Source organism: Pagrus major, chromosome 11 (genome assembly GCF_040436345.1).
Source record: "Pagrus major chromosome 11, Pma_NU_1.0".
NCBI classification, from domain to species: domain Eukaryota; kingdom Metazoa; phylum Chordata; class Actinopteri; order Spariformes; family Sparidae; genus Pagrus; species Pagrus major.
In genome coordinates this window covers 31,136,603-31,147,098 of record NC_133225.1, presented here as the reverse complement: position 1 = coordinate 31,147,098, position 10,496 = coordinate 31,136,603, and the positions used below count along the sequence as shown (strand labels likewise).

At 39.0% G+C, this 10,496-nt stretch overlaps 1 protein-coding gene across 1 annotated transcript; it reads left to right on the top strand.

Annotated features, from left to right (window-relative positions):
- The first annotated feature begins 1,627 nt into the window (after positions 1 to 1,627).
- On the top strand, positions 1,628 to 10,496 carry LOC141004310 (dual specificity protein phosphatase 22-B-like). Its single transcript, XM_073475740.1, has 7 exons — positions 1,628 to 1,648; positions 1,758 to 1,791; positions 3,903 to 3,985; positions 6,411 to 6,460; positions 7,485 to 7,559; positions 8,130 to 8,301; positions 10,335 to 10,496. The coding sequence occupies exons 1-7, from the start codon at positions 1,628 to 1,630 to the stop codon at positions 10,494 to 10,496; spliced, it is 597 nt and encodes a 198-aa protein (XP_073331841.1).

Sequence of the window (10,496 nt, the reverse complement as noted above, 5' to 3'; positions counted from 1 at the left end):
GAAGCAGAATTTACTGGAAATGCAGTGACGGATGCAGATTCAAGCAAATGTCCACTGAGAGTCGACTCGAATTTAAAATAAATGGGAGGAGATTCTTTGTTCGCCAGACAGAATATAGTTATATTTTATACGAAATCCTTATACAATTAGGGAAAGTAATTAAGTATCAAGCTGATAAAACAATGTTTATGATAATGAATTATCATTTATAAAACAAAGTGAATATCTTCGTGTTTTAGCCATGTCAGCAAAGTGGCTCTAGATATGTTGGCTTGGTTCAGATGGAAATATATTGGAAACTGTTATATAGACTTTCATGAAATTTGGTGAAGACATTCACGGTCCGCTGAAGATCAATTGTGCTGACTTTGGTGATCCCCTCACTGTAACTTTAGCGCCACCAGCAGGTCAACATTTTTGGTTTGGAGAGAATTACTGTGACAGATGACAGATTGATTTCCTTGACATTTGGTACAGATATTCGTGGTCCCCTGAGGTGAATCCGACTCACTTTGGTGATCCCCTGACCTTTCCTCTGGACCCACCAGTGGGTCAAAGTTATTACTTATTCATTAACATTAAATTCAGTGAATTTAGAACATGGTACAGAGGAAGAAACACCTCAATTATGTGTCTGATGTGAAGCAGAGTTTACTAGACAGTGACTGAATTTCAGGCTGTGCAAGTAAATTCCCCTGAAAACATGATCTCAAAAGTATTTCTCTATAAATTAAAATATTCATTATAAAATATGAAACAATCAAAGTTAAATTTAGGAAAAAAACACATTAAGTTATTTTGTATTATCTGTGTAGTGCTCAAAAACAAACTCTCTGCTTCATCAGGATTGTGTTTGATCAGATTTGATCGACTATGGCCTCGCACCTTCAGGAAACACCCCTACAACTGTCATCGTATTTTGATATTGAAATATTGAATTTCAAATATTGCTAAATTCTGATTGGTTCATAGAAATATGTGACATCACTTTATTTCCAACCTCTTCCTGCCCACTTCAAACCAACCAAGAGGAGCACAGACAAAATGAAAAACACTGAAGATGTTTCATGTTAAATAATGGAAAATGTACAGTCAAACTAAGAAGCTCATTTAAAAAAATGTAATATTGCAATTTGTCTTAAAACTTGGGAATATAATCTAAATTGAGCCTTATTCAGAGGAGCTCCTTATATGGTGTAACGTCTCAGCAGATAGTGATAGCCAGACGTCACTCACTGCTGGATCTGTTCTCCTCTGCCCGCTGGCTCTCAACCATCTTTGTCTGCCTGGTATGTGCCTATCTACAGTCCCATGACCGACCCTTGGTCTAAATATAAATATCCAAGCAGGGTGTTCCACTGTTAAGGTCACATTACATCATCCCAAGCAGCATATTCTCAATCAAGTGGCACTCAGCACATGAGCTGCGGACGCGTCGAGGGCTTTATGATATCCTGGGTCACAGAAAAAAGCCGTCAGGGTGATTTGACGAAGTAACAGCCAGTGACCGATTGTCTTTCTGGGGAGAGGATTCAACTGGAGCTAAACAGCTTGAGCAGCTTTAATAACCTGGTGAAAAAAATCAATTTGTGTCCTAAAGTTGATTTTCTTGACATTATTTGCTGACATGGGTAATGGAATAAACAAGGTACAGTATCAAATCTCCACAATTAAACAATTAAACAAATTGTAATTACCTTGTTGTATGTTCACAACCTCTGCGTCCTTCTTTTGACTGCATTTCTAATTTTCTTTAGGTCCTGCCTAATCTTTATCTAGGAAATATTAAAGGTAAGATGTCCTGCTTCTTGCCATTTGAATTGATTTATTTTCAGGATAATGTAACAGAGTATGTTTCAGTTCCTCATATGGGTGTGCATGTGGTGAGATGCTACACTGAGCTCAGTTTCTATAGAGTGAAGAAGTCACAGTGCACAGCAGAATGATTGAAGTAGTGTATTTTGGTGTTAAAAAAACACTATCACACTGTGTTTTTTGCTTCTATGTGAGTGTGTGGGGGTTGGTATGCAGCTTTCTGTCAGCAGCTAGAGGAAGGCCACACGAGGGTTGGTGTGGGAGGGGATGCCCCGCAGTGTGGGGGTGTCCCTGGTGTGTACTACAGGCCTACTGCACATCTTTCCATAAAGCAGCGAAAGCAATGATTAGGCTGTTTTTTGAGTGCATACATGAATTGGTGACGTTACAGGAACACGTTTAATAAATATGGATCACTTTCTGTTACCATGACATGTTCAAGGAATCATTGCCAAATAGAAATCTGACACTCTTCATATTAATCATGCCTTAATCTTCTTTTATCCATTTTGCTCAGTATGTTTTATTTTTTACAAGGAAGAGTAAACCTCTTAATTCTTTTACAATGCAAGGCAGAACAGTAACTACAGAAGCAGTGGAGTTGAGTAAACATTCAAATGAAAGGTTTTTCGGGCTGGGCAGCATACTGAGTAATGTCTGAATGTTATGGCATTTAAGGCAATATAAAGTAATAAGACAGTAGGCCTAAATAAATTCACTCTCTCATAGATTCAAATGTGTGAGCTTTTCAACAGATTCCATTTGCACCAGAAACTGAGATGGCAGATACTGCTACTCTGCTAAGCTAATTACGTTAGCTTTAAAAGGAGTTTAGCTGGGTTTTCATTGAACATAATGTTTGAATTTAACTGCTGCCATAGTTTGTTATTAAACTGACTTACCAAGATATGATTTTATCAAAAATGGGTATTTACATACAGAAATTATACACTTATATGGCATAATAATTTGTATATGGGAAAACAGAATTCAGTTTTGACCACATATGTAGCCGTGGCTTAGCTTTGGCATTGGCCAGGTTTTTGTTGTTGGCCTACACAGTTGAATTTACCTACGACCGCACTTTGTTATGTTGAATGAAATTGAATTAACAAGATGTCAGTTTATTTAAAATGTGTATTTAAGAAGTCTAACTTTACTTTCAGCTTTAGCTGTGGATATCTCACCAGCTAGCTTGTTGTAGCTCTCTTGGTTTAGCTGATAGTTGGCTGTCTGTTTTAATCTTTTTGTATTTATTGCTAATTTTACATTCATTTTAACATAAATTATACATTTCTATGGCCAAATCATTTAGATTCCAGTCTTAATTCTAGTTTGACCAAATATGTATGCCTAGTGACTGCATATTGGCTTTGTAGGGCAGTTTCACTGGTCTATGCTCAAGAGAACACTGTGTTACAACATGTAACGTTGTGTCTGCCGCTTGACACCCCATAAAAATATTTTCTTCATGACAGACACACTCAAGAATCATTTCAGTTTATGACCTTCAAGTCACTGGCTTATAGTACACCTGCCTAAACAGATTGTGTTTCCTCTGCAAGTATCTTTGATTTATATGTACACATACATATAAATATATACAGTGAATATGTTCCAATTTATATTTTATGAAGTTTTTTATACAGACTGTGAAATTGGGGTTAGTTTAATTGATTTGGGTAGCAGGAGGGTTCAGTGGCTACAGACTCATCTTTGTCTTAGGTGGCCTCAGCATCCTGCACACTTGCAAAGCATGAGAAAAAAGTGCTGAAGACACATCTGTCCAAGGTAGAAAACATTTGGCTTCCTTTTAAAGAACAAAATTTGATTAAAACAATTACTGTTTCTTGCTTTTGGCCCAAGCTGCTGCACTGTTTTAGAAACACTGGTTTTCCGGTTTTTCTTTCAGTTCAAAACAAGAGCAACACTTTTAAGCCATAAGACCACATTTGCTTGGGAGACTTCAGAGGAGGGGGGCTGTTGTTGGGGAGAAAATGCTTAATTTAGGTTAGACCTCATATGGGGTGCTTTGTGATTGGATGGGAAGAAATATGACATTTCTTGATTTTCTTTGTGATCCGCAGATGCACGAGACAAGGAGCTGTTGGCGCAGCACAACATCACCCACATCCTGTCCATCCATGACACAGCTGCACCCATCCTTGAGGTGAGCTCTTATGTTGACCTGTGTGACCCTCTTGGCCAACATTAAACCACCCACAAAGTACACAACTTCCCCTGAATTCACCGCTGTTGTTTCCCCCCTCAGTGTCCCTGCTGCTTTGTACTCGTTCTGAAAGTGTGAAAAGTTGGCAGCAAACCTGAAGTTCTACACTGTCTTTTCTGATTTAATATCTTCATCAGCGTTGCAACTAACTCTACTGTCATCATTGATTAAACTGTTGATTTATTTTCCAATCAACTGATTCATTGTTTAGTCTGAAAAGTATCAGAACATATTTGAGAAGCTGGAACCAGAAACTTTTCAGAATTTGTGCTAGAAAACTTAAACAAGCGATCATTTATCTAAACCTCTAATTTTCTACCCAATTGAATAATCAGCTAATAGTTTCAGCTCTACATGAAGTTATTCTCTGAGGTTTAATCCTCAACAATCTATTTATTATCTGAGGGTCATGAGGTCAGTGTAATTTCATCTTGAAAGGATAAAAGGGTGTAAAGTAATATCCCTTATACCAAAGTCAAATAGATTTTTATCAAAGGCTTCTGAAATAGACCACTTCAGTCGGTGTGAAAGTCAGATGTTCTGATAGAAAGTCCTTTTGTCTTCACCTGGAATTCACCCAGGTTTTACCAAGTAAGCAGTCTTCTGACTGACCGTGATGCTTCAATATCGTTCAGTATCTGAAAATGTGAATGTAGTTTTCAGTCTCAGATGCAGCTGTGATACAGATGCAGGCCGGTTCACGACAAGATATTTTCCCCACAAGATGATTTTAGCTCAGCTCAGCTTGAAGTCCATAAAGTATTGAAAGTGGAACTACATTAAAAAAGAGGTTTCTGGCTTTTCATGGCTGCATTTAGACGTGTCAGTTTGTGTATGAAAGAGAGGCAAAAGGTGTTTTTTCGGGTGTACGTGAGCAAGTGAGTGTGAGAAGCAGAGAAAGAGGTGATTCTACTGTGAGAACCTGGTAGGTTGAAAGTAGATTTCCATTTGGTATCAGATGTAAGAATATAGCTTCTCACTGCAAAATCTGTTAGTGGAGAATTAAAATGTATTATCCTTTCAGAGTAATAATGAATGATCCATATAAATTTGAATTGAATCGTCATTTTATTCCAGTGAAATTCTCCGTCTCCGAGTCCGTCTGACTTGTTTTTGAAAATCTTGATCTTCAGCGTCCGCTTTCACAACTTTCATCTTTTCTTGTTGAAAGCGAGCATGAAAAGTGCTCAGACATTTCTCTGCACTTTCTCCATCCATGTATGTTTCATTGAACGCTGAAGAGAAACAGCAACTTGTGTATTACAGTATCGCTACCAAAACTGGTCAACCACCAAAACTTTTAAAAAGGGTTTTGGGCCTGATTTTATGTCTGACTTCCCTTCACCCAGCAGCTCTTTCATCCCAGCTGCTGCACAAATGTTTCATCTTAATCGCAGGATGATTTGATATGGATGATGCAGCTATTTGAGTTCTGTGGCGTGAATGATGACTCAGGTCTGTTTAGCCCGAATGGCCAGATGGGATGATTTATTTGCATACCTAACAGTCAAACTGTTGACTGATTGATTTCTTGGAAGACAGCACGATGGGTCCTGAGAGAGGAAGGTAGAATTTGCAACCACCAAATCTCAGAGGTCTGATGTGACATTTACTGTACAGAATGTGGCTCTAATTAACATACTGCAGGATAAAATGACACGTTTAGTTTTACAGAACAAAACTGGAGCCTTTTTGCAAGTCAATAAAATTAATTCAGCACTTATCTACAGTTTGCATGTAGACTGGGAGTATATGCATGCTTCCTGTCAGTCTATGGTGTATATTACAAATCACTGAGTCATGGTCATGAGGAGTTTTAAGAGCGATTGTACAAAGATATAAGACTTCTCAGTATTTGTTTGCATGACATGACTTTTTCTGTCAACAATTACAATATTAATGACACGAATGACACATGCTCCTTAGATATGTGTAGTTAGTGTTTGTGTTGAAGTGTGTGTGCGTGAGTAGTTCATCTGTGGCTGGTGTGTGCGAGCTAACCTGTCTGGAGCACTTCCAGAGCTCAGCGTGTCCCAGAGGGCTCAGGGGTTTTTGCAGCCGTGCAGTCATAACGGGACGGGGTAGTTTCTGTCCACATGCATGTACCATCAGCTGCCAGGTGCACAGTATAGAAACACACACACAAACACACACACACACGAACTTCGTTATGTTATGACCTGCCACATCGGCAGGGTCAGAGGGGCAAGGTTTCAGGGGCCGTCCCATCTACCGAGAAACAGGAAGTGGTTAAGACCCAGATGACCTGACAGGATGAAAGATCTTATGACACTTTGTTAACTGCTGTACATTAATTAATTCATTATATTCATATGCAAAAAATGCTCCCTCCTTCACCCTCTAGGACATGACGTACCTGTGTATATCTGCTGCAGACCACTCCAAGCAGAACCTGTGAGTACTTTTACTGCATATATACAGTGTTTGAGAGTTCTTCAGTAACTGATGTACCAACCATCTGATGATCCGTGGCAAGTGTAGTTGCAAAAAAGAGGGGATAAAAGTCAGATAAGAGTCTAATTTTAGAGATTAACCATGCAGAATAGTTTATTAGTTACAGAATAGTCATTTGAAAAAGATCACATGTAGGAACAATCCCATTAATAACTGATTAATATGATCCAACAGTTCATACCATTTTACAAAAATGTGCCCTTTTCTCTGGCTGTAGGACTGATTCAGCAATCCATATTTGATTGAATAAACACTGCAGACTACAACATCAGGACTTTATAAAGTTGAATCAAATAACATTAAGTAAATACATGGAATAATTCCAAGAGTTTTAAGAGATATTGTTATTAAAAGTGCAACCCAGTATCACAGCAGTTCGTGAAATAGTGATGGAATTTAAAGGGGCTCTGTAGAACTTCTGTGTTGTGCTGGACTCCATTTGTAAACAAACGTTAGCTACGGTTGCTCTCTGTTAGCGGAGTGGAGACAGGCACTGAGACGAGGCACTTGATAATGTATATGAAGCCGCATCCTTTGGACTGAAGTGGAAAACCCGACCCGAGTCCTTCACAAAGAAATCCACAGTCCAACAGCTTTTAACTAAAACAAATATCAAACAACAAAACAAAAACAAAACAACAAAATATCCTTTCCTCACATTAACCAAAGTGCTTTTATTACTTAAACCCAACTACAGACTGGATACGAACCTTGAATTATGGTTCATAAATGTTGTGTTTCATTCAGCCATTCATCAAGACACGTGGTGCTGGCACAGAAAATAGTAATGCTGCAGTCACACATTTTTTTTTTTAATTCATGTCTTTTTAGACAAATCTTCATAAACTGCCATGATACTATGTTGAACATAGTAAAATATTTCCTAGCTGGTGGTTAAATATATCTTTTTCAGGTCTCTGTCATCAAGATCTGCATTTTAATTCAGTGTGTTGAATCTTACCAGGACTCAGTACTTCAGAGACAGCATCATGTTTATCCACGAGTCCCGGCTGAAAGGAGAGGGCTGCCTCGTCCACTGGTGAGTGAAAATAAAATTACAGATGGTTGTTTTTTTCCTGTATTAATGTACTTTATCTTAATATAACATGCAGAGATTTTCTTTCTTATTTTTGCAAACAAAATACTCCTCTTATGTCTTTGGTTATTCACTGCGTTGTGCTCTTCAACTATTTTTACAAATAACAAATTAAAAACGTCTTTGACATTAGTGCATAATATCCTGTACATGAGAACAACTGAAACTGGTGTAATTTGCATGTGAGGATGTTGAAAGGAAGGAGCATACATTTTCAGGTTTGGTTGATTTCTGTCTATAATAATGAGTATTTGGCTCATCTGGGGGTCGTCTTATTTTATTAACCCAATTTTCATTTTCAGCCACATCACTGTCACCGAACAGGACTGAAGTTTGGTTCATACTTTCATCATAAATCTCATCACCTTTCATCTTTTCACATATCAAACTTGCAGAATCATTATTTAACCACATCTTTAGAAAAAAGGGGTTTCACTTCTTTGTACACTAAATAAGAGAATCTGAATATGTGGTGATTAACTAGCATCATACTGTGAGGCTCTGTGCTCTCAGTGTTGCAGGAGTGTCCCGTAGCGTGACTCTGGTGGTGGCTTACATCATGACGGTGACGGGGCGCGGCTGGGTGGAGTCTCTGGCGGCGGTGCGGGCGGCTCGGCCGTGTGCAGGGCCCAATCTGGGCTTCCTGCGCCAGCTGGAGGAGTTTGAAAACACAGAGCTGACAGAAGTGAGTGACGATCCACTGATCTGACTTGAAGTAAGGATCATTAAATTGTCATTATGTCAAACCTTTTCTCCAGTATGTGGGATTCAAACTGTTTATCACAAGGGATTCACAAGAAACATGTGGAAGTCAAGAACAGTTTTCATTTACATTTTCATTTTTTTGAGATTTTTTTAGGCTGCACCACATCTGCTTTAAGTTGACCACTGAATGTAAGTCTATACTTATTTATTTATTTAGCCAAACTATTCTTATAACAAATGGCAAAAATGAAAAAAAAGTTCATATAGTTTGCTTTAAAACTCCCAAACCTTCCCCGCAGAGAAGTGTGTGTATGTATGGTCCTCTCTTCAGTCGTTCTGTCATGATAAATTACAATTTTCCCAAGAATTCGGCCTTTCATTTTCTTAAGATAACAAGATAAATTAACTCGTCATCATGAGAAAATGAGCTTTGTTACCTTGGGATAATGGCATTCAAAAATAATTGAAAGCACGGCCGTCCTGGGCTTCCGTAGAAACACATATTGGACACATAGTTGGACCACTGAAGTCAGTGCAGGTGGAAGACAACATCCAGTTATGATTTCAGTATTACTGTGTAGGACGACATTGTTCACGTCTTCTTTAGTGTGGCCTCACACTAAACGCTGTTGGCCAACAAATTGTTAACAGGTATCGCTCTTCTTCTGTTGCTGTAGCTGCTAAAAGAGTCACTTAACACCAGCGTTCCATCACCCTCACTTCTTTTTTAAGACTTTTTTTTGGGGGGGGGGCACAAGTGTGCACCTGTAACCACATCCAACAATGATGTCACTGTGTACAGTACTGATGCACCCTGGTGCACACTTACATATCATTGCAGGAAGGGGTTTTTAAAGGGGAATTCTGGTACTTTAAAACCTGGACCCTATAGTATGTTTAAATATGTTGGTGTGTAAATGACTAATAGCTCCAAAAAGTTTGACAGAAACAAAATAAAACCATCTTGGTTAGCATTTTCACTTTTCAAACAATCGCTAACTCTGGTAACTCTTAACTGACCACGTTAGATGTGAAAAGATCGTGGCTCTACTTCTGTTTTCCCCCGATGCTTCTCTGCTGTCTGACCTCGCTCTTCTTCCTCTCCCAGTATTTTCACAGCTAATGCGGTGAGTTAAGGGTTTATTTTGACCAAACCAGAGTTGATGGTTGTTGGAACTGAAAGACAAACTAAGACAGTTTTGGTGACACTTGAATTACGTATGCTTGATGATGATAAAATTACTGTTTCAAATGAAGTCTGGTGGATTTGGCAGGAGTGATATAGCAGCTGTTTCTGGTTAAACAAAAAGGATTTTACTCCTGATTCTCTGTAGAGGTCTGTAATGTCAGACACTTTGAGTGGACGTATTTTGACTGTCGAAGTCACCAACAAGGATTATTATTAGACTTCCTACTGCTGCCCGAGGACGATAAACGCATTATTTTGAATATAACATTGGCTTTATCACAGGGTATGCTCAAACAGGAACTTATTCTGATCGTCTACATTCAAAGGCAGGTGAGAGTACATACTTTGGCACATGTTGATGAAGGTTCTCAGTCATCCAGGTCATGGTAAATCTATGTGCTGTATTGTAGGCAACTGGACTTGTTTCAGTTTCTTGAAGGCGGTTCACCTCTCATCCAAGAGACTTCTTCAGCTCTAACTAACTGGAGGGGAGTTGCAGTCTTATAAACTCTGTGTGGGAGTGTTCTTCTTTGGGACAGGGTTACACATGTTTGCACACAGGAGTGAGGATGAGCTTGAAGATGAATAAAAAGTTTGAGAGAAAAGTTCAGACCACATATCTTTATCTTGATGGTCGGCTTTGGAAAGTTAGATTTTGGACATCTTAAAGTGTGTTGGGACTCAGGAGGGGGTTTCAGTTGAAGTAAGAATGACGTCATTTGAAGCATACGAAATGAAACTTTATTTTCCCTCAATTCCCTCCTCTCTTTGATTCTGTAATTCATCTGACTCACTCTGACTCTCCCTCTGCTCTCCCCTTCCAGTACCAGGCCTGGTGGAAGGACCGATACGGGAAGAACTCGTTCAATGATGAAGAGGAGGTGGAAACCCTTTTAAAGAAGAAATCTAACAGCAGCAGCAGCAGCAGCAGCAGCAGTGCCATAACATCCAGCATCACTCCTGCACTGGGCACAAGAAGCACCTGA